The sequence below is a fragment of the Choristoneura fumiferana genome, chromosome 17 (genome assembly GCF_025370935.1).
Source record: "Choristoneura fumiferana chromosome 17, NRCan_CFum_1, whole genome shotgun sequence".
In the NCBI taxonomy this organism is placed as follows: Eukaryota; Metazoa; Arthropoda; class Insecta; order Lepidoptera; family Tortricidae; genus Choristoneura; species Choristoneura fumiferana.
Window position 1 is genome coordinate 2,108,493 of NC_133488.1, and position 25,457 is coordinate 2,133,949.

At 40.0% G+C, this 25,457-nt stretch overlaps 2 protein-coding genes across 4 annotated transcripts in view; one reads left to right on the forward strand and one right to left on the reverse strand.

Moving 5' to 3' along the window:
* Positions 1-23,111, forward strand: part of orion (chemokine-like protein orion) — a 32,992-nt gene extending 9,881 nt beyond the window's left edge. Inside the window, exons 1-10 of one of the 3 annotated variants that reach the window (XM_074100927.1) lie at positions 14,519-15,042; positions 16,634-16,775; positions 17,612-17,749; positions 18,118-18,335; positions 18,590-18,682; positions 18,958-19,085; positions 20,308-20,547; positions 20,733-20,864; positions 21,531-21,700; positions 22,195-23,111. In XM_074100927.1, the coding sequence (XP_073957028.1) occupies positions 14,578-15,042; positions 16,634-16,775; positions 17,612-17,749; positions 18,118-18,335; positions 18,590-18,682; positions 18,958-19,085; positions 20,308-20,547; positions 20,733-20,864; positions 21,531-21,700; positions 22,195-22,364 (1,896 nt within the window). In that variant the 5' untranslated portion in view covers positions 14,519-14,577 and the 3' untranslated portion in view covers positions 22,365-23,111. Of the gene's footprint in view, positions 1-14,518; positions 15,043-16,633; positions 16,776-17,611; positions 17,750-18,117; positions 18,336-18,589; positions 18,683-18,957; positions 19,086-19,442; positions 19,571-20,307; positions 20,548-20,732; positions 20,865-21,530; positions 21,701-22,194 lie in introns of those variants that run through there. The other 2 variants (XM_074100926.1, XM_074100925.1) reach the window with 2 other exon arrangements.
* Positions 1-25,457, reverse strand: part of Ubr3 (Ubr3 ubiquitin ligase) — a 111,800-nt gene that overhangs the window by 24,328 nt on the left and 62,015 nt on the right. The window contains exons 8-9 of the mRNA XM_074100400.1: positions 24,691-24,923; positions 23,733-23,888 (exon numbers count right to left, since the gene is read on the reverse strand). Of these exons, the coding sequence (XP_073956501.1) occupies positions 23,733-23,888; positions 24,691-24,923 (389 nt within the window). The remainder of the gene's footprint in view (positions 1-23,732; positions 23,889-24,690; positions 24,924-25,457) is intronic.

The window sequence follows — 25,457 nt, forward strand, 5'->3', positions numbered from 1 at the left end:
GAAAATGTGAAACTTTCAAAGACGGAAACGTCAAATATTTGAATAAAATATAGCCCCAAATAAGGCTGGTACTACACTGTTGCAAACGTTTTGGTGAAAACCATATTATTAGCGAATATAATGTACGCATACAGGTACGCGTCGTTTATTGATACGGCGCACAAAGATCGTATTTAAAGTCCGCGATATTATTGAGGATTTAGGTCTAAACCTGTCAGCAAAGAAACTTTGTCACACAGTCCTCTTCGGCGGGATTGAAACTAAGAAGCAGTCGTTTAATCTGCTACGAATTCACGTGTCGCGAGCCTAGACAACGAGTTTCAATGCAAGTATACTGCGCGCTTGACAAATCCACGATCTGCGGCTACATACCTCGTTTGAACACAAAATAGAATTGTTTCAAGAGTTGAAGAAACATAACATTCCCATTGAGTGACGTCGCGAAGGGCTACGCCCACCATCGGGTTGCTAATTCGGCGCAGACTATGCAGGCTTTTTGCTCACTGACAGTTTATACGTCTGAACAATAACCTCGTGGCAATGAAAAATAAATTTGGATGGACACTTCAAGGGCCCATAATGAACGCATGCCAGTGTAATGACGAACGTAGTATCGGCTAACTTGCAATTATCGGAGCTTTGGGATTTAGAAACTCTTGGAATAACGAGACCGCGCGGAAGTGTCGCAAGCAAGACGAAGTCTGACTCTATCATAATGGACCAGTTTAGAAATTCGATCAAAATCAACAACGAAGGACGGTACGAAGTAGATTTACCGTGGAAACCAAAATCTGGAGAGCTTCTTGACAACAAACAGTTAGCTGAACGAAGATTGAGTCAACAACACAGAGACTTCTAAAGCTGAACGAGTTTGATAACTACTGTCAAGTAGTCTTTGAAGATTGGTTGAAGGAGGGCGTAATTGAAGAGGTCAATGACACAGCGAGACCAAAACACTACCTGTCACATCACGCTGTCATAAAGAGCTCCAGCCTGACCACGAGAGTTCGTCCAGTTTTTGACGCGTCTGCTCGAGATCGTAATGGGAATCTCTCAACTCGTTCCTAGAAAGGGCATAATTGTCTTGAACTCATTCCGAATCTTCTGATCAAATTTAGAAAATATGCGATTGGGATAACGTCCGACATTAAGAAAGCCTTTCTTCAGATATCACTGAATGATGAAGACAGACGATATCTGTCTTTCTGTGGTGGAAGAATAATAAAAGAAAAGACTTGATACCTACCACCATCGTCGTGTGGTATTCGGCGTAACGTCTAGTCCATTTCTTTTGGGTGCGACTATAAATTACCATTTGGAAAAGTACACCGAAAAATATAAGGACACGGCTGAGCGTCTCAAGAACTCTTTCTATGTTGATAACTGCGTCACAAGCCTAGAGAGTGAGCAAGAAGCACAAATCTTCATAGAAGAGGCGAAAAGACTAATGTTGGAGGCGAAATTTGACTTACGAGGTTGGGTCACAGCTCCCATGACCAATAAAGATATGACGTCAAAAGAAGACAGTCTGTCGGTACTCGGCCTTATATGGGATTTGAAACAGATCAATTGTACTGTAATGTCAACTTCGTTCAAAACGTGACCTTAGAAGAAAAGTTAACAAAAGGAGTTTGTTGTCCATACCAAAAGGTTTTTGATCCGGTCGGTTTGGCATGCCCAGTTACTCTTGTGCCCAAACGAATTATTCAAAAACTTGGAATTTAAAGCTGGGTTGGGATTCAGAACTGCCGATTAACTTACAAAAGGAATACCTCGATTGGTCTAAACATATTCACTTGCTTATTGACTGCCGTATTCCGCGTCGACTTACCTCTGCTTCAATAAACAAATGTAATAACAGCCTGCACGTCTTTAGTGATGCGAGCAAGGTGTCATTCGCGACTGCCATTTTCCTGCGAAGCGAATTTCAAAGAGAAGTTACTGTGCAGTTGGTTCAAGCGAAGTCACGCGTCGCACCAGTCCGTGAAGTCAGCATACCGCGCTTAGAATTAATGGCAAACCTAATTGCAACACGCTTGTATATTCAAGTCAAAGAAGCGTTGAAACTGTCAATTGTCGAGTTTACTTCTGGACTGACGCAAGCGTAGCATTCACCTGGATTACGACTGAAGGAGACTGGAACATTTTTGTAAAGAACAGAGTGAAGGAGATACGTCAATATACTAACGTGGAAGATTGGTATCATCTACCAGGCTCGATGAACCCTGCCGACTTACCTTCGAGAGGCTGCAACGCTAAACACCTACTGAAGAGTAAATGGTGGGAGGGACCGGCTTGGCTGAAAGCAGAAGAAAGTGAATGGCCTATGTCTCAATTAAACGTTGATGAGCAAGAAGTCAACAAAGAAAGGAAGAAAGTGGTACTTGCTAATACTACGGCAGATATTAGTTCAATTCTATCCAGACTGACTTACTTTTCCAAATATACTATGATAGTGAGAACGGTTGGCTGGATATTAAGATTTGCTTACAACTGCAATAAAAATAAACGAAGAGGTGAACTGACCTGTGAGGAGTTTCAGAGCGCCGAGAAGAAACTTTTAAAGATGGTTCAAGCCGAAATGATGGCAGATGATATCAAAAAGTCGAAAAATCTGCAAATATTTAAAGATGAGGAAGGCTTATTAAGAATTCGCACAAAGCTTATACTTAGTGATGAGCCCACAGACTTTGTATGTCCGATATTTCTGCCTGGGAAGCATCTTATAATCAAAAGGCTAGTAACCTCGAAACACCACATGTTGCATCACGCCGGCCCGGGTATTCTAATGACAGTACTCAGGGAGACTTATTGGATTACTGGTGTTAGACGACTTGTTAGTTCAACAGTATCAAAATGCGTAACCTGCAAGCGACAATCGGTGAAACATGCCGACACACCGTTACCACCTTTGCCTCTGGACAGAATAAAACCTGCTGCTGCCTTTGAAGTGACTGGTATTGATCTAGCTGGTCCTCTCTTTCTGCGGTCGGGAGGGAAGGTGTGGATAATTTTATTTACGTGTGCTGTATACCGCGCCGTACACCTGGAACTAACAAAATCGCTGTCAACTGAAGCTTTTCTCATGGCGTTACGACGGTTTATCGCAAGACGTGGAAGAGTCAACACAATTTACACGGATAATGGCACTAATTTCCACGGAGCTGATAATCTGTTAAAAGCATTGAATTGGGAAGAGATAGCAGCTTACTCCAGTGTGCGAAGCATCAAGTGGAAGTTCAATCCACCGGCTGCGCCATGGTGGGGAGGTTGGTGGGAGCGATTGATTCGTTCTCTTAAGGAACTTCTCCGACGAAACTTGGGACAGAAAACAGTCACTTATGAGGAACTGTCAACCATACTTTGTGATTGTGAGGCCTTGATGAATTCACGGCCCCTAACCTACATCGCGGATAACTCAGAAAACTTGAAGCCTCTGACGCCAGCTTGCTTCGTGCAAGGGCTTCCTGCCAGCGAGACTCCAGATTTAGACCAGCTCGACCATGACTCTTTGAATAGGCGATTAAGGTATTTGTATAAGCTAAGAGGAGATCTAAGGGAGCGGTTTAGGAACGAGTACTTGGGGATGCTCATACAGAAGGGTAAGGAGAGGGACTCTAATATAAAGGTAGGCGATGTCGTATTGGTAGAGACTGATGCGAAGCGTATAAAGTGGCCTTTAGGAGTTATCTTAGAAGTGTATACTGGAAAAGATGGAAATGCTAGAGTAGCTAAAGTACGCACAGCCGACGGCGAGTACACCCGGGCATATCAACGTCTATACCCGCTGGAAGTGCAACCTGACGAGGTCCTGTGAAGATAGAAGGTTTGGGTCTTCGTCCCAAAGGTGGGAGGATGTTAGAAACCTCTACGGTGCTGTGCAATGACGGCTAATTGAACTTTACATTTTTTACCGTTCTGTGTCACTCTAAAATAAATGGTGAATCGTAAACATTGGTTTTCCTCCGTATTAAGATTTTCTTGTGGTTTTTATCAACTAGGTAGATGTATTAGGTATTTTTTTCACTATGTGGCCCATTTCTGCCAAAAGTTTGCCGACCACTGATTAAGATGAACAATCATCGTCTTATACGAGGACATAAACATAACATAAAAAATATCTCTTCAATAATCCTTGAACGTAAGTAAGTTAGTATTAATTTATTGATACGAGTATGATAAAATTACATAACAAAATGTTGCAAACGAATCTGAAACTTGTCACAAGAGACCTTTATCCAATAAGTATACAATACACCCGGTGCATTTCGAGTTTTTTGTACTCTTCAAAAACGGGCCTGAGAGCATTCATTATGGGAAACAAACATTGCTTATATAGTTTTAGAGCGGTTGACATTATTAAGAACGTTGAGGGTAAGAAAGTAACGATCTATTTATACCTACTTAAGTAATAAAAATATACGTCTTGTTTCAGCAGTTATCTTTATGCGTTTCGAACTTTTAGGAACCACCGTTACTACGTTATTTACACATTCCATGGAGATTAAAATTCTTCTTTCTATGACAAATAGTAGTTGCCTGCAATTTTGTCTGTGATTGTAATCTAGGGGTATTAGTTATTTTTAGAATCATTATTCAGAGATTCCTCTCCTTCTAATGAAGGTTACCACTTCATTATATTACTATAGTTAACTATGGTATAGTCAGAAGTGTAGATTTGTAAAATACCATTCATTAAAAAGACAGCTATCATAATTAACCTATTTCGACGTAGTCAGCAAACAGCACTTAACACATTAAAATGTCCTTACATGAATCGAGACAGAATTCTTTTAGTTAAACGACAGAGTCTCAAATACAAAAGCAAACACACAGTATACACCGTAATGTGATATGTTTTAGCGAGATATAATGCTCACGCGCGCGTCAAATGGGATCAATGAGTCAATGCGCGAGGGTAACTGTTCAGGATGACGCACAGGTCAGGAAACTTGTTTATTGGTTTATTGATAAATGTGAGATTTTGTTGTGGAGGGCGACGTCAAATTGGGATTTTATATTGAAGGCTAAGAAGTGTTTCGAGTTTAGGGAATTGGGTCAGAATAACAGGGACTGTATCCGACGAAGGTTTAACGATACTGAACAGAGTGCAATGCACAGGATACACACCGTGTTGTTTTTGATTTCCGTTAACTTTAAGGGAACATTTAACACGTCAAATGAAATAAATTTATTTTTACAAAGTAGGTAATCATGAACTAAGCATGGGGAATAACATTCATAAACTTATGTTACTACAAATGCTTTGTACAAATGCGAAACATTATTTAACTAAAATGATTGGGGAATAAATGTTTGAGAAACTTTTCGCAACATTGCCTTTCAATGTTTAAGACATAAACCGGGACATTTTTATTAAAAAAGGCAGTTCAAACAAAGAAAAAGAGTACATTTGCTTACTATAATAATATTCTTTGTATCGGCCAACATCTCTTACGTATACATCTTAGGGTGTTTGTTCAGTGGTCGCGTTCTAACAGTTGATCATTTTGAGGGCAGTTTTCGTATTGTGGTTATTTTTCTGGTTCGTTAGGAAACTCTTTAGATCATTGAAACCAGGTAACTGCTTGCTAACTGGTCCTTCTTAGGCACAGATCTAGTCCATTTAGATTTCATAGCATCCATTATTTAGCAATTTGTAACGTTACGCCTTGCATTTAAAAACAAATGTAAAACGAAACTGGCAGGAAAGAAAATGACTCATTCAAGTTTTTGTAACAAAATTATATCTACAAAGTGTTAATTATCAAACTGAAAACGTTAGCACTTTTATTCTTATTTAGTTTAATGCATATACTACGAAATAAATCACTTTCGCTTAGTCTGTAATTTCATATATGATTTCTATTACACTCGTATTTTGGTACTTGCCAGTTGCGCTTCGCTGTTTTGAGAAGAAAATCAAAACTGACAGAAAAACCTGGCCGTGATCAAACTATCTAAGACATATGCAACCTCGCTCAGACATATAATTGTATTTGTAAGCTTTTAGGCAAGGCACAATATAATAAGGTTTTCAAAAAAAATGCAGTGTATATCGGGTATAGTTTAGGTAGGTAACCGATCCGCCTCTCGACTCTGAACTAACGACTTTCAGAATTTCAATTATTTAATTAACACCTTGTATAATGACTAAAACACAATCCGAATTTTTAAAAATGATGATTTGATCAAATTTCAATTTAAAGAAACAAAAAACTGCCATGTTTTCTTTTTTTTAGTAATGTCTTTTACTTAGGCCTTTCTTTCAGGAATTCCGACTATATCTAAAGCAAGAATGACTTACTTCAACGAACAACAGATTGTTGCATTACATTCTCCGTAATCATTGCAACCAGACACGATTACTAAGAACAAGAGATCGCGGATGGCGCAATAGCCATTAGCTACCGGTGCACGTGTTACTAGGTCAAATTATCCAGCGTTAGGAGTAACATACTCAATACATTTCAAATTGAAAGCGGAAATACAGTCAGTGAGCTGTTAAAAATAGGTATTTGTTGAAAATATTGCTTTGCTTTTAAATCCCGTCGGGAAAGAGCGTCGAAGGGACAGCCGCAGCCTGGACTGCCTAAAACACAGACGAAAATAGCGTTACGTAGTAACAGGAAATAGGGTAGTAACCCTATTTCCTGTTCTTAAACTATTTTTTTTTATTTGGTCATGCCCTCACCTTTTTATTTTACTAGCTTTTGCCCGCGGCTTCGCCCGCGTGGAATTCAGTCATCGTGTTCCCTAGGGAAACTGTGCATTTTTTCGGGATAAAAAGTAGCCTATGTCACTCTTTTGGCCCATCATAAATTGCTAAAAATCACGTCGATCCGTCGCTCCGTTTCGACGTGAAAGACGGACAAACACACACACTTTCGCATTTATAATATTAGTATGGATTTTTAATATGCGTAGCAATATAGCAACCAAAACCGGAAGAAATTGGTACTACTCGGGTCCAGGGCATTAAATAATTAAATTATGAGAAAAAAAGCAGGTAGATCTAAGTAGTGACGAAACAAAAAATAAAATAAATGGTTAGCATGAAGTAACGGCCGCCTGTATTTCCAAACAAATATAGATACGGTAGAATCCACCAACGTCGATGTTGAAGACGATACTTTTTATTTGGCCAATAAAGTAGGTACTGTCGACTCTGCTGTTGAACCGGCCAAGGTATGTCGATTCAGCCACCCCCCTCCATACCCTGGAAGCTTTGAGTATTATAAATACTCAAAGCCTGGAAGCTAACCCTAGCTCGATCATTTTAGCCAGATATGACAATGAGAAAGCACCTAATAAGTGTTAAAATTATTGGGCATGAGTTTAGCAGTTGAAGACCATTATGATATCTGTATTAGAACGCAAAAAGTCCAGGGAAGTTCAAACGGAAGTGGAGAGTAATGTACTACTTGCTGATAACAATGTACACAGAGTGATAATGGTGAATCAACAATGAGTGTAATGTTTTGTTTAGTCTAATTTAATTACAATTAATTACCAGACATTATTATTAGGTGGCTATTAAGATGTCCATATTGTTCTGGTGCTCAAAATTATACACGAAGTAGTAAACCCTGATGGTTGTATCGTCGCTGAAATTAAAACACTATCGCGTAAGTGTATGAAGGTATTTAGGAGCACTTGGACAGCTTCGATGTTTGCGATGACGACTGTACCTCTTTGAAAAAGTACCTCATCGCAATTATTGGACATAGCCTATAGGTTTTTCGGTTACGGCAATACGTATGGAAGGAAACAGCTTTTTTATTGACTGAATCCTTTGATTGCGTTGAAGTTTTTTTTTTCACTGTTTCAAGGAGTAGCACTTAGCAGACCTGAATATTTGACTAAGTATAGACTGAGTATTAACTTTAGCTTGAGAGACGGACAACAAAGTAGTCCCGTAAGGTTTCCGTATTTTCCTATTGAGGTACGGAACCCTAAAAAGGAACAAAAATTCGTTTCATTCTTATAATTTAATAACCTAAGTAACACGCGTATTCCTAGAAATAAGATCATCGAGATCGATTGTTCAGTCGAAAATAGCAAAACCAGGAGCAATGTAAAAATATATAGGTACTTAGACAAAAATGATTTTTTAAAGCGTGTTGTATCAATTAGGGGCCATTCATTTATTACGTAAGACGATTTAGGGGGGAGCGGGTCGACCATGCCTTATTTTTTCTTACATGGGGGTGGGAGGGGGTCTAGATAGTTCTTACGTAAGATCGCAAAAAAGATTATACTTTGTTAAGCGCGCGCTCGGATAATATGCGTATAGGTAAACGACGATTTCCATGGCAACGGATCGCGCCGCTTTTAAACTAGGTAGTCCTCACTTGTTTTGCGTAGACAGCACGTCGCTAAATTTCCAAAAATGTATTCATTTTTTCCTTTAGATTCTTACGTAATAAATATGGCACAGGGGGGTCGGCCCATTCTTATTTTTTCTTACATAGGGGGGGGGGAGGGGGTCAAAAACTGGCAAAAATCGTTTTACGTAATAAATGAATGGCCCCTTAGATAATATAACCACACTTAATTAGTACAGGCAATTAGCTAGAAAATAAATAGCGCAGCAATGTTTGCTATAGCTAAGTATTGTGCGCTCGTATTTTTTTGGGTTCCGTAGCCAAATGGCAAAAAACAGAACCCTTATGGATTCGTCATGTCTGTCTGTCCGTCCGTATGTCACAGCCACTTTTTTCCGAAACTATAAGAACTATACTGTTGAAACTTAGTAAATTCATTCTGTGAACCGCATTAAGATTTTCAAACAAAAAAAGAAAAAAAAATTTTTTTTGGGGGTTCCCGAGAGACACTTCCAAAGTAAAATGTGTGTCCCCTGTAACTTCTAAAATAAGAGAATGATAAAACTAAAAAAAAAATATTACCTACCATGCAAACTTCCACCGAAAATTGGTTTGAACGAGATCTAGTAAGTAGTTTTTTTAATACGTCATAAATCGTAAAGTAAAGGAAACTTTTATATTATCTTACTTGCTGCTAAGGAACCCTTCAAGGGCGAGACCGACTCGCACTTGGCCGCTTCTTTTCTTTCAAGTATTATTGGACAAAAGACCACGAAGGTCGCATTATGCGAGTGCGATTGTCCCCAAGCTTTAGCTGTATGATTCCCAGAATTCAATGGGCATAGCGGAAACACGCAAAGTTATTATCTGTGCTATCATATCACTGCGTAGAAATTTGCGAATTCATGAGCAATTCACTTTTAATACTGGTAGGTTAAGTTCATTTTTGTCGAATACGTCGAGTCACTTGTCTGAAGTATCGGAGGATACGAGATCTTAAGAAGTAAGTAGGGAACTTAGAGTAAGTAGCTTAAGTGGTGTTAGCCAGTAAGAGATACTAGTAGTGGTAAACAGTAAGAGATCATCGCTGAACCAAGCTAGGAAAATTAAGTAAACGTGTCTGCCTAGCCTAGCCTAGACTGTGTGCTTTTTAGGGTTCCGTAGCCAACAGTACATCGTCGTCTCGGCCTATAAACGTCCCACAACAGGACATAGCGCTCTCAAAATGAAAGGGTTTAGGCCGTAGCGTAGTTCCCACACGGATCCAGGACAGATTGGACTGAAATTCTTCGCTGGTGTGTGCAGGTTACCTCACGATGTTTTCCATAACTATGAAGTTCATGGTGAATTTCAAATCTAGTTTCGCGCATACATATTCCGAAAAACTGAGAGGTGAATGCCCGGTGCTGTATTACATTGTAACATGATTGATTATGTCTTTTGTAGTCGATTCAATCAAGTATAGTATACCTATAGTTGCTTCGCTACCTATTTGGTAGCAGCAGTGGTAGGAACAAGCCGTGAAACCAGTTCTTAAGTAGCCGCTTATGCCTAGCCTGTAGATAATGACTCATATTGTTGATTACCTTTGTTAAATATAAAAAAAATGGCAAACACTCATTTGAATGCAAAAAGATTGTTACTCGTTTAGTCACAGCACGGAGATAAAGTGAGTCATATTGCCGCTTAAATTTTGCTACAACAGCAGCAACGATGTTGTAAATAAGTGGATCAACTAATTATTGTTGTTATTCTGTCCCGTCAGCGATGGGACAAAAGCAGTACAATTTAATAGAAGAAATATTGTGTCACATTATACCAACATGCTTATTAGATGACCAATTATAGAAGGGACTACCACAAAAATGTTTGGCAAATTTGAATCCTATAAACTTACGGGTTAAAGAGTGTCTCAGGAGACCCCTTAACTATAACAACGAGTGACAAGAAAAAGTTGATCCACCCAAATATTGAATGGATGTTCAACCAGTAAGATATATCTTTGGCCTCATCTACAGTTTTTATCAAGTGAGAGAAAAATAAATTGGCATCGGTCACATTTTTGAAGTAAAATGCTAGAATATGGCGGATACGGCTTACATACGACCGATTATTTATCGACGTATGGGTTTTGATTTCTTTCTCATCACTTTTCTAAATCTTTGTTGCCGAAAGCCTTAAATAATAGAGGTAAACATAAATAAAATAAATATAAACCAAGATAGGGTATTAGTTATCAATAATTACCTATATTATTAACTACCCACATGAATATTTTGTAATTAAAGAAAACAAGGATCGATGTCAAAGTCCGGATAGAACTATTCGAGACAAATACATAACAACAATATCTACAATAAGAGGCATCTCATATTTTCATGCTATTTTTTTTTTGATCTCGGCGCGGTGTAAATTACGATGTTAATAAGGTAATATCTAACAATGGGGTCGAAGGAACTTTCCGTCAGGCAATCCGACAAAATACATTTATTTATTTATTTAATGTTAGGTACTACATGTTTCGACAATTTTTATACGTTTATCAAGCTGTTTATGTTACATAAACATAATAAATAATCCAGTCTCTAGTGCTAACACGAGTACTTAGTTAATAAGTATAGACGCCATGTAACACGTTTTACTGTAACACACATTAGTATCAACAAACGGTTGTTCTACATATCACGTGTAAGATAAAGCGAATTCGTCATTTTATTATTTACTGGATATACCTAGGTAACTATGATTTTACTCCCGTCGAAGAATCCAAAATAAAACAGAGGCGGTATTGTCCATGTCCAACAGCTTGCCATCGTATTCACTATCTCTTTCCATCCTCATCTTATACTGTTTGACAGAAAGAAGTAGTGAAAGCGTTTGTCATTCCGAGTGTGTTAAAGCATATATATATGCACACAACGTATTTTTAGGTGGTAGGACCGTGCAAGGTCCGCCCGGATTGCTACCACCGTCTTGCTCGCTAATCCTGCCGTGAAGCAGCAATGCTTGGACTTTTGTGTTTTGGCGTGGTGAGTAAGACAGCCGGTGAAATTACTGGCACTTGAGGTATCCCATTTTAGGCCTCTAGGTTGGCAACGCATCTGCAATACCCCTGGTGTTGCAGATGTTTATGGGCGGTGGTGATCTCTTACCCACTTGCTCGTTTGCCATCCAATCGAACAAAGAAAAAAAAAGAAGAAAAAGTATTTTTAGATACAAACGATACTCTCAGTCATATTGACGAAGCCCGCCGCCTGCTTGTAAAAATATGCCAAGTGCCGTAGGCTTTTAAGCCGAGTTTAGACTTATCGTGCAAGTCGCATTACATTGCGAGGCCGTAAAAGCCAACGAGTTTTTAGTGGTCAATCGAGCGCCGCAATGTAATGCAACTTGCACGATTTTTCTCGCAAGTCTAAACTCGGCTTTAGACAGTTACAGCCCCAGTTCCCTGTCCCGAGGGAGTTTCGAAAAGTTGCCTTTAGTGCACGTCTATGATACTCAACGCCATATTTCTGTCAGATTTCAAGACACTAGCTCGTGGATTAGGCTGTATGTTGTCCTTCAGTCAGACAGATATTTATAAATCGACCAGTTATATGTTGTCCCATTGTATCATATCAACGTACAGTCGAAAGCAAAAATATATATACAGCCATAGCGTCAAAATATGTATACACCGACCTTATGTTTAGTGGCATAGAGGTGTATTTATTTATTTATGCTTTTGACCGTATCTATTACTGTCATTAGATATTAATATTATGTACCTAATTTTAATTTTCCTTAACAGGCAAAATTTTGCCTTATTTCGTGTTATTTTTCCTTCTTGCTGTAACTAATTAACATAAATCAAACCGCTTCCGCATCATTTTTGTTATTAGAATAGATACATATTATAATGCTATCGCGAACATTTAGACTTGGTATTTTACTTAGGGCTTTAAATATAGAGCATTATGATGAAGAACTAGCTTCGATTCTACTCACGCTTTACTTTTCTGATTTCTTCAATGTGTATATTTTCGTATAATTTAGCAAAAATATTTTTGTAAAAAAAAAAAATGACAACTTCATAATAATAATAATAAAATATGCCACAATTTGTAAACCACCATTATGGGTACACTACACATGGCGGTTTGCCACGGTCCATGGTATCAATGTGTACTATTTATTGATAGCACAAAAGTTTATTTGAACAGCTGCATGTGCACATGCGCGGTAACATTAACAGTGAAAATATATTTTTTTTAATTAACTGGATGGCAAACGAGCAAGTGGGTCTCCTCATGGTAAGAGATCACCACCGCCCATAAACATCTGCAACACAAGGGGTATTGCAAGTGCCAGTGATTTCACCGGCTGTCTTACTCTCCACGCCGAAACACAACAGTGCAAGCACTGCTGCTTCACGGCAGGATTAGCAAGCAAGATGGTGGTAGGAATCCGGGCGGACCTTGCACAAGGTCCTACCATACCACCTGCAAATTGACAATGTCCACTTAACCACTATGAGAGTGTCTTGACAGGCGAATACCAATTGATGGCTTTAGTATTTGAAGGTCCGTGAGGTGCGAGGTGTTTGCTAAAGCCCCCCCCCCCCATACACGGTACGATTCGTCTGTACAATCGATCTGATAAAAATCGTGACGATTGATCATAAAGAGCTATACACTGTCGTTTCATCGTTACGATATTCATGTTTGCATATGATTTTGTTGCGATCTCCGACATCGTCTTCGATGAAGTAAATCGTTAACGACTGAAGCGACGGATCCTACAGACGAATCGTATCGTGTATAAGACGTGACGTTCATACTCATACGGAAATTTAAAACTTCATATTTTTTTTCTCTAATTTACTAATGTACAGTCACCAGCACCAATATATGACACAACAAGCGTGCATAAATATCTGATACGACTTTATTTCTAAGGCCGGAAGGACGTGTCAGATATTTCTGCACGCTCCGCTGTGGCAGATATTAATGCTGGTGACTGTACGTGTCAAGTATTTTTTTTTATAATCTAACTGACGAGCTAAGTATATTTTTTAAGGATTTTTACTAGATCCTTCTTAGTGCACCCTTGGGATCCTTAATAGGGACTCTAGTCCCCCGTCACGTTACACCACACTAGGAAGATTATTGGCACAGTAAATAAGTAACCTAAATAATAAATAATTTAGCTACTAACTTTTTTCTGTGATGTATACATATAAACTAAAATAAGTAAATACATATCAATAAACCTCCTTTGGGATAAAAGAAAAAAAAACATCTGCGCAGGCACAGTAGGAGTGGCTAAAATAATAATGCCAGCTGACGGTTAAAAACAACCGGAACCAAAGTTCCATCAATCAAAATGCGACTTTATTCCATCAAATATAAGGACTCCACTGAACGCATCAACACGAATAGAATACGTGAAGTAATGCAGCAGTATAATAACAGTAGTCCAGTGCAACGTTAATTTGCAATCGAAACATTGCAATAAAGGGCGTGTTGTTTTATAATAAGGGTCACGGCGGCGGCACGGAGTGATTGCGCGGAGTTAACAACATGCGGGCTAGTGATGTGCCAGAAACTTATCGAAAACTTCGATAAACCATTATCGATGTTAAGTTAATCAGGCGTTATTTTGCGGAGGACCATATCAATGACCTACAAATAATTACTTTCACCTGTGACCTTATGTTAGCTGAGTCTATGCATCAAATGTGTGTTCATGTAGCTCTTCCACCTTCACGCCGTAAAAACACACAAACCCAACTATCACCACCGTCACACTTTATTGACGCGCTTCGAACTCAACCAGATGTTGTCTAACATCTTCGCCGCTTGTCGCTTATCTCAGAGAGTAACATAGTTTGTTATAAAGGGGACGTTAAAATGACGGGAGTCAGCAATAACTCCCACTTGTAGTTTTTCCCATACCTAACTTTCAGTCACCGAGTTTGACTATATATAGGTGCTACATATAATATAAGGAAACAACTAAATTTAACTATAGGTAATAACATACCTACTAGTTTCTTGCAAGTAGCTAACAGATAGCTCCAAACTGTACGTGACTTTTTCATATCGCACCAATTAAACCATACCCACTGTATTACCCATGGTGACAGAAAATAAAACGTTTAATTGAAGTCGATATCGAATGGTCGCTTCCCTGCCGCCGGTCCCCAGCCTCGCCGCTCCCCGTTCGCAGTCAGTACCCGCCAGTCACCCGACGGCGACAGACAGCCACAATGCGACTCGCCGCGCTGTTCGCGCTTCTCACAATCGCTCTCGGCGACATATCGCCCGTCGACCATGTACGCGACAAGTTCTACACGCTAGAGAGAGACCTGTGGGTTAACGTGACGGATCCAGAATGGAGAAACGCCGGCTTAGGGGGAGACATAGAGCTGACAAAGGCGTTTGCCGCGTTCAACGATCGATTCGAAGCCGTACGGATGCCCCCGCGGCCGCCTTTGGAGTCCTGGCTGTGGGTGAAAGCGTCGGAAAAACTGACTGTCATTGACGGATTGTACAAGAACTTTATGGAGTTCGTGAAGAGGCAAGCGGCGCCGGGGGCCGTTCCGGCGCCCGTGCGGGAGTGGCTGGACTTGGCCGAAGTGGTATTGATGGATCCCAAGTTGTCAGTGGCTCAAGCCGTGAGGAAACTCGACGATTTGCTAGAGCACGGCGATTTGTTCCGAGCGTCATTGCAGGTAGGTAATATACGTGACCGTAACGTACTTCAAGGAAATAACATATGAAAATTACGTCAAAAATGTGTGGGTATTCTCACTGAAATAGACTGGAAACATTATTACTAAAACATGTTGAGTTCATTGGGGCAAAGTAAGTAGCAATTAGCACACGCAAGTTATACATAACGTTGTCAACAACAAAGCGGAATTTGCAACTTGACTCTTATTAAAGGGTGTCAGTGACCCGGTTCAAACAATCGTGTTTATAAATCCGAACGTTAATGTGTCATTTTCGGTACCGGATTACCGAAATTAATATGGGCAGTGTGTTATGAAAACACGTACTATCGTGCCGTCTCTGTTCATTGGCTTTAATTGGTATAATTTGTCGAGGGAATTAATCACTGGAAGTGATTAAAGGAGGGCTATTTTGATACGCATAAGCCATTGTTAGGCTTCATACCCTCCAACTCTAACGACATATTAGATAGGTAAACAAAGTCAATCAAACGCTTAACTAATGTTTATAAAATTTACTTTAACATGACAGTGTACGAACACGAAATACATTCATAAGTTTCATAACAGACTTTCAACTTTTATTAGTGGGTAAATTCAAGTATACCTATTATACGTCCTTGATTACATTTGTATGTTAAAAGTTACTACTGAACTCGTAAACATAGTTTTAGCAAACCAATTAAAATTCTAGCAAAATTTTAAAATACCGAGTTGGTATTTATTACTTCTAATAACATAGACAACAATAATGAGAATACCAAGAAAATACCAAGCTATCTTGACTCAGAAACAAAGACTTTAGAATCATCATATGACACTCTCGGTAAGCATTTTATTTAACTAGATGACATTATGTTAATTCTGGGTTAGTTCGTCATTCCCGTCTGTCCGTCAGACAAAGGATTTTACGAACCGTTGCGGCAACAATAAATTCGTAGTCGAAAGTTTTAGCAAAAAAATATTCAAACTTCTGACGAAAGCGAACCAATATTGCTTATATTGTTGTTTGATCATGCTGTACTAAATATTTCAATTACTCATCGTTCTGACTGTCAGCCGTTTTTGCCTTTTGCGTATTAACTGTCCACTATCAATGAAAACAAATTTATTCTCAACATCACGTACAGAGCAGAGACAAACAAAGCCGCACACGCCGAACTGTCAACATTACTCACGGAAATAAACAGATCAAGTCACTAACCTTAGTGTTTCTTTTTTACAATGTTCTTAGAAAATATTACGGTAAAATAGCAGTCATATTAACAATGAACTAGGTAATAAAAAGCAAAAAGATAATCGAGTTTTCCTAAAAGAACATGGAACCTTTAAACTATTACACACAAGTCAGCTTGGAATTAAACAGCACAAACAAAACCAGTTTTTTTAAGAAGATACCTACCTAGCTGGTAGCATATTTTTCTAACCACTTTTGGAAATGAAGCCACCGTTCCGCTAATGAACAATATTATTCATTCAACAGCTTAGCCGTGAAGCGATATTCAACTAGCAATAAGTTACCGTCACTTTAGTATTGTTATTTTTTGAATAAATAGTTAGTAATCATCCTCAATTATCATATTTGCTTCAGGAGGGACACCCGGACCTGTGCGAACTACAAATGTCACCGCATCAGCTGATCTATGACATGTACAACACGATATCGCTGACCGAGATCAAAGGATATGCCATGATGCAGTTCTCTTGGATGCTACTTAAAATATATGGAAAAGGTAAGTCTAGAGGTCCGAAAATTGTAACACCCCAATTTCACTAAGACAAATCAATATATACATCATTATACACATAAATTATTTAAGTATTGTGTGGTAACATTTTTTTGTTTCATACAAAAATACCATTCCGTTATCATTATGTAACAGGAACTATACAATTTTCCAGGATAAAAACAATGCTAACTCATGTCCTTTCCAGGGTTTTAAAATGATTTTTACTAGGAACTTACAATCTAGAGATATATTACCGATCCCTTCCGACCGCCTCCGCCTTTTAATTCTCACTAAAACCAATTCCAAGAAGATACCACACTGATTCTTTAGCCAACATTGCATAGACCTTGAACCCATTCGCACACGCATCCTACTTCCCGCCCGACGTGACGTGTCCTTTGGTTATAACACTCATTATCACGCTCGCACACACGGCGGAAGAAGGGGACGGGTTGATAGTTCGTGCACTGAACCTAGGACACTTAGGATCAGAGTATATCTATCGTTGTCAACACTTTTATATGTAGCTTCTAAAAGGTCATATAGATGGACCAATGAATGCAACTGTCGTCCATGTACAGACAGTAGTCCCAGCCTTCAACCATTCAGAACAATCTCTCTAAACGTCTGAACAAAATAACCATGTAAGTGATAGAATCGCCAATACTGAACATTCGTGTCCGGTTTTAAAGTTGAGAAGAATCCCTACACCATAGCGGGGCATTCTTTCAAGTAAAAACGGTAAAATTTAATTTGTGAACTTCACACGCGCAAAACCTCGAAAAAGAAACACCAGCTTACTTAGCAAAACTCAAACCCTAATATGGTTCATGTTACAGGAAACTTCACAGAAGAAGCTAGTCTGACGCGCCAGAGATACGCTGAGCGGTCTTCCAGAACCGCCGCCGCCGCCCGATCAGCGATGGCGATGGCAAGACGAGGGCTGTACAGGTGCGACCCGGTGCAGCACAAAGAAGGTAAGCACAGATATGGATATGTAAGTCTAAGAGCTGATTGAAAATGGAAGCCAAATTTAACATGACAAACAAAACTTTTACCAAGATGAAACGTTTATTTGTACAAAACAGTGGCTACAAAACACAAACTTTATCAGTTAAACCAAAAGGTTAACTAAACAGTGATATTGAAAACCAGTCTGGTAAATTTCTGATGCTTGATTCTAGATAATCTAAGACTGCTATGTGAATTTTATACCTACAACTCCACCCAGAAAAGTTTGTTTGTTTATACTCTTAATTGTACAAAAAGGAAAAACAAAAGGGTTACATAAAAAAGTACCTAAAGCGTTAAGTACAAAAGTCACATTGCATCTTCCGTTTTCCAGGAGAAACGTATGCCCAAGTGACCCGTCTCCTGCAAGGCTACATCGAGAATGAAGTAGACATGAACGCTGACGGCACCTGCCGTGACAACTGCGCCTACTATACCCTGGCAACGAGGCATGGCTGTTTCAAGGAGCAGTTCTGCGCTAAGCAGACTGTTTGCAACGGGAGGATCATCGATTGCCAGTATATCGATTCTGATATGTGGGTTTGTCCAGCGGTAAGTTTTTTGTAATATGTTTAAAAACAAAAATTGGGTACTGGCAAAGACAGTAAAAAAGTTAAGATACTGACGTGCATGTAGATAAAAGACGAGACATTTGCACATTCCCAGAAAAAAAAAAACATATTCATAATACGTGACCCAGCTGCGTAACGGTTTTTCCAAGAATCATATTAAACATTGCTGCATTATGAAAAAGTTAGCTTACAGTATGAATGATTCATTCATTAGTGTTTCATAAATTATTTCAGGGTCGCAACAGCATCAGGCGGTACGAGTGGATCGAGTACGAGAACGGGCGAACTCTCGGCAAAGTCGGCTCCTGCACGCGTGGAACTACCAAGGTGAGAACGATTTGAAACTGGATCAATGCTTTTATTGGCACAAACAATTACCACTTCTCAATCACGACAGAAGCGTTCGTTATAAATTCTTGTCCAGTTTATTATCTATTTGACCCGGGTGTAAAACGAGGTCAATACAATAACAAATGGCGACGTTAAGTCAATCAGAAGCATAAATTAACTTCTACAGAAATTTTAACTAACACATAATCGGTGCTAATCTTGGAAACCAGGTAAATAGAAAGAACGCAAGAGTTGACACTAAAGGATTTCAGGTGGACTCGTGGTGGCGTTGGCTATTCTGGCACTGTTCGTACTGCATGTGCCTCTGCGACGAGGCGGCAGCTGAGTCGGACCGATACTTCAGTCTCATGGACGCTACATCTGACGTCAAGAACAACAAGTTAGTCCCTTTGCCTAAAAAGGGACACCCGCACATCTCTGTTAGGGAGTTTCTATAGCGATAGAATGTAGGGTTACATTTAGATGCCTAAGTCTTTTGATGGGGGAATGAATGTAATTAGATCATTGATCGCATTAGCTACTGAACAGTTCTGCTCGGAAATTAACGCTTCAAAATCAAGTATATTATATTGATTTATGTCTCCCCTACATTTTGGCTGAGAAGATTGACTTTATATTCCTTACATAATTGGTTCATTTCTGGGCATATCAAGGAGTGTTTAGTGTGAAGCGAAAGTACGCTGAGAAGCAAATCTCAAATCCCGACCCAAGTCTTAACAGATTTTTTTGTCTCAAGGTCGACTCGTGGTGGCGCTGGAGCCTCCACCACTGTTCGTACTGCATGTGTCTATGCGAGGACGAGGTCGGCTCGGCCGAACGTTTCTTCAGCATGAGGGAAGCAGTCGCGGATATTCAGAAACAAAAGTCAGTGAATTACGCCGGGGTTTTCTTAGTGCGGAGGAGTAATGGGGAATTCAAGTATTGATGACATTCACGGGCATAAACAACAATTCATTTTCTTCTTCGAAAGTATTGAAAATCAACACAGCAAGATAAACAGGATGATTTTTATCAATAGTTTCCTTTCTGAAATCTGACAAACTAACTTTAGTCTTAAATATCCTCCCAACTAAATTTCTTCTCCAAATAACTACAATAATTACAAAATTTAAACGCAATACTTGAATAACCCATAACCTCCTTGCAAGTTATAAAAACCAGGTTAAAAAGGGTTCAGGCGACACCTAGCTTTCGATTCGACGCACGGGCAAAAGGGCGAGCGGCAGTAGAACGTTCAGTAGACTCGATTAAACTCGGTTTTATCGCTATGGGTTCTTCGGCTTGGCTTTCATTTCCACTAACAGCATGTTCGGTACAGGATGTGCGGGTGTTCAAATATATTTAAACAGTAATTAAACAATAACATCGATTATAGGACAAAAACTGGGTACCATTAATTGGATTTTGATTATTCGTTTAACAGGTACAAGGTAAGTGGCGGTTTCGTTTAATATCTAGAAGGTGTTATACTACTTTAAGCCTTTCTTGAGAACTGGGATTTAGTTTTCATTAAAACATCTATTTGGGTACACAGCAGACACTTCGCAGTTGGGCAAAGCAACCAGCGTCAACGAACTCAAAAACTCTTTTTTAATTTGCAGGGTAGTAACAGGCGTACGTCTTATCAAGTCAGGGAGGGTCTTCCACCTCCAGATCAGCGAGGGGTTGCTGGGTGAGCGGGGTTCAGTGACACCAGGGGAGTGGGTGCCCGTCGCCAAGTTCGACCCTTCGGATCCCGGCGTGAGAGAAGGCCTGGATTACCACACGCTGACTTATGAGCAGAGAGCAATCGATTTGGATGAGCTGGATTCGCCTTTGGGACACATTTTGACAGGTGTCAGGTGAGAGGACATTATTTTAGTAGGCAAAAGCTAGTATTAAATAGTCATGAACTGGGTACTTCTAGTTGGATCATATATCATTGCAACTGATCGATTAGAATACTTAACGTGTTAGATAATTAACTTGATAGCTGTAGTGTTTCAAATATTGACTCGTTTCTAAACTACAGCGTTATCTTTTTCAGATTCAGCATGATCGGCGCTCACTTGCACTTCGAGATTCGCTCGACGCCGTTCAACTACACGACCGGCCGTCTCTCACCGGACAGGAGTCAATGGATCAGCAACGACAACACCGAAGGAGCTGAACTGCCCAGGTATGCATTTTAATCGAACAATCAACAACCATAGCCCGCCCACTCCTGAACGGAAGGCCTACTTCTAGTTACGGTTTGACTTTCTATTCTTGGCTTCCCTCAACAAGTCGCAAGTCCGACCAAGATATACACTTAACAATTTATTTTGCGTGATATTTATTTACTTAATGATAGTGTAGGATTCTGTAACAAAAACAGGGCATCTAAATGACAGAGGTGTTAATAACCCCGTGAAACAACAAGAAAAATTCACACGGTGTGTTATGTTTGATTTTCATTAGCAAATGTTAGAGGGAAATTATTTTCAAGTGGCCATTTAAATTTCACGCGGATTTTACTTGAAGAAATAATTTCGGTTTTGCTGCTAATGTGTCATCCCGGTGGTTATGTCCATAACTCAATAATTCCTATGATTTAGCTCCATAGGTGTTATTACAATGATAGCAGTCATTACTTCAAGTAGTCACGTTATTCCAAGTAACTAACTCGACCTTGGCTGAGTTTGCTCGGCGCAGCTGTAGCAATCTTAGCTAATAACAAACTGTATTAGTAAACGCATATTATTAACTTACGGCTACCAACAAAGTTATGTGATCGCTGTACATACATGACTCATCATCATCAATAATACATCTCTCAAAATGATGCTATCTTTTTTGTTTCCAGATCGCGTCTAGACCTATACAAGCCGGACATTCCCACTCGAAGCCTGACGCCGCTGCCGGTGGACTCCAAACACGACCAATACGTGGAGTTTGTGAACTCGGACTTCGAGGCAGACGCGGCTCAGAGCACCGTGCCATTCGTTGATATACAGCCCGTGATACCCATGAAAGGTAATTTGAAATATCAATGTAAGTTTTCTCTCTGCCAAGCCATTTAAAGTTTTCCATACCCAAGGTGTTCTAACGTCGCCCTATCACGAAGATGCCGCTGTCTGTCCTACAGTTTGTACTTTTGTCCGGTTTTTCTGCCCCAGTCAGACATAAATCAAATGAAATTAGGTTTGTTAGTCCATTTTGTGGTTACATGCACCAACTAGATAAGAACGTAGATTTTTAATAGAAGATTTGTGAAATATTTACATTAAAGTACTTTGACATCTAAAACTATCTCAGGTGTATTTAATACAGTTTAATATTACTTCATATACAATATGTTAATCTACTGTCCATCACATCGCATCACTGGTTAATACAGAAATATCATAACATCACCGATGTCGTTAACAAACCGAGCCCGTAGATTAACGGTTACTTTTAATTTGCTAATTCATCTCAAGTCTTTCTTCAAGCCAAAACACTACAAGTCCTAATTTCTCTCTCTCCAGGTGCAGCCTTAGCCAGCGGTGCTGGTCTGATCCACCGTGGAGCCCGGGGCTCCGGCGGCTACATCGCAGTCAAGCTGTTCACTTACGACTTCTCGCGCCACGTGCGCGCCGATCCACCGCCGAACCCGGACGAAAACACAACTGAATTCCTGCCACTGATGATCAACTAGTTTAACTCCATTCGCTTCACGTTTCGGTGGGTTTTGGGAGAGCGCCGTGAGAAGTACTACATCCTTTAATTAATTACTGTTCCATCAAATCTCACCTAAGCGGATGTAAGTACAGCTCGCGACGATAGAAAAGCGTTTCCACCAGTAACGTACACCAGCATCAAAAGTAGCTGGTTACTTTTGTACTCTGTCACATTAACACATTTGTCAATCTTGTATGGCGCTAAGTACGTGGCTGTAAAACGACAAAGTACAAAAGTAGCCAGCTACTTTCGATGCTGACTGTACCACCATTGTGTAAATTAAGAGGTAATAGATAATGATGCTAAATATTGCGTACCTTTCGGTGGAAACGCGGCTTTAGTGTAAGACTTTGTATAGCACGCGGGTTTCTGTCACAATTCGTTTTTAATTATAAGGAACAACATTGAAAAGTGCCGTTATGTCTCTATTGATGTAAACTCAACTTGAGTGGAGAAGTTATGTTCCTATCCTTGTTGTATTTTGGGAAGGTAAATAGGGTGGGTGACTTTTTAGTCCGTATTCGGGAACTTTATTGTATTTTATTTACAAAGCTATTGCGTATACGTGTTAAGATAGAAATGCAACAAATTTTGTAAGAACTGTAATCAGTGAATCGACTTTAAAACGAAAATTGAATTGTGTTCTAGAGAGCTCATGCGCCGTATGTACTCATGTTTAAAATAAGGTTTTTTTTAGTAATAAAGTTTTCGTATTTAAATATTACCTGGTGTTTTATTTCTTCCTCTGTATTTGGTTAGATTCTAATCGCTCGTATTCAACCATCAGTAATGAACCACCAACTGAATAGCTACTAGCAGAACAATGCATTATGATCTCAAACTGAAAGTCATTTTATAATTATTATTTAAGTCAAATTTGTCGCTCATATGCATAAGTAGATTTGATGCTAATTTTACCAGTCATCGTCCTTTATTCAGTTAAATAATAATGAAGAAATTAGCAAAAATACACAAAATAGTTATTTGCAATTATAATCCAATCACGCATTTGGGCCTTACCCATCTTATTAGCCTTACATACGCGGTAAAGAATGAAGTACGAAGTTCTTTGTCTCTGAATCTAGTTTTACCAATACATCGATTATTTCTAACATGAAGGTTTCTAATTACCGCCTGAACCGTGCAATATCTAAAAGTAAAACCAGTAGCAAGTTTATCTTTTCATTGCTAAATTATAATTTATATATCAAGATCATACCACGTTGGATGGCTGAAGTATCGAAAGATTAAAAAAAATGCATGGTATCTTTGCATGTCGCATGAACATCCCAGCTGATCCATCCAGTACATCGCAGTGTCTTCGGAAGTTAGATGTGTTACTGACCTGGACCCTGAGAGGGTGGAAAGCCAGGAGCGCGAGCAGATCCGCCGGCGGCAGCACGTCGGCGGCGCGCACCCCGAGGGTCCTCACGCAGCAGCACAGGAACGCGGCCAGGTAACGGTGCAGCGGGAAGTGGAACGAGGCGTGCATCACTTGCGCCTGCGAAAGATGAGTTTTAATAACAAGCCCGTCATTTTCGATGTAACAGTATCAATGCTAGCCGGAGGCTTTTTTACAAAATTATAAGGGTTTGGCTGAAGTTCTCTAGTGGGCCTGCCGGTCCGATACACACCGTTTAACTGTAAGTGTAGGCAGGTGGAATATCTGGGGCGCAAGCTTCGCCATGACAGATATGAGTAGCAAGTAGCTAATATTGATGGGCAAAATACAGAGAAAACGGCCTCCTGGAAGAGGGAACAAATAATGGCTGCGAAATTAGGGAGTGGACCTGGATCAGCAGATCAGAACAGTTGCTCTGCTCTGGAACAGTTGTTCCGGATGACTCAAGACGGGAATTCATTTTCAGAGCTAATGCCCAACCTCCAGTGGCACTTTAAGGAGAAGAAAAAGGCAGATGTCTTTAGATTTTCCGCAGCAGTGGCTGTCTCTTAGCTGACGACGATGGGGTAATTTTAAGAGCCAGTGTCTCCCTGTTTACCAGGGACGTTACAGAGCTCCGGTTCCGTTTCCGTTAAGTCGGAACTTCTGCTTGGTACTACACATCCGTTTCGGTTTCCGTTCCGTTACTGTTGAAACGGAAGTTATATCGGATGTCAATGCTTAGCGCGGCGGCGGGACTTGAGCGGCGTACATCAAAAACAAACAGGTTTATCCCAATCATTCGCTCATCGCCCCGCTTGTCACGTGATCTACCTATCAGTCAGGCTCCGATTCTGGTTCCGGTTCCGCTTTCGGTGGCGATAAAGCCACATCCGTTAGATCCGTGGTGCGCGGTGTTTACCTGGTCTGCCCTGGGCGTGGTGCAGTGCACACTGTCCAGCCAGTGCTGCAGCCTGGCGCAGGCGGCGGCCACTATGCGTGTCGCGAGCGGCGCGTGCGCGGGCGCCGTCAGATGCGACAGCACCGACCACATCGGGTAGGCAGCCGCCTCTAGCTCGCACGAGAACGCCGCGTAGTAGGAAGACGGCTCGAACTCGATGTGGCCCTCCGTTTCGCGGAGGTTCACGTTCATTCCTTGAACAATGTGTAAAATTTGTATGAGACGTGCGGCTAGAGTAGAGTTGCCATTTAATAGAGGGTTGGACTCTGTAAATAATAATATACCTACAATAAACACGACTAATTAGCTAAGCTATAACATAGCTGATAACGTGCATTTTCTACTTTGTAGCGAAAAGTGCCTACGAACACGAGCGTCTTTGAAAGCATATATTTCACAAGCTTTTATTTAATTGCACTCGTATCCGTCCTGAAAATTTCTAATTTAGAAGTTGACATTTTTACAATATATACAATACAATACAAAGACTTTATTGTACACCAGAAATAGTAAGCGATACAGAAAACAGATACACAGAGAAAAAAATCGTGTATGTTATCCCGTAGAAATATCGGGAGTCACGAATTATATTATTCCAGATTTCCAGCCACCTACATACTAAATTTAATTGAAATCCACCCAGGCGTTTTTTCATGAAAGAGTTACAAACATACACGCACACACACACACACAAACAAACACAGACACACGCACACACTCATAGTACA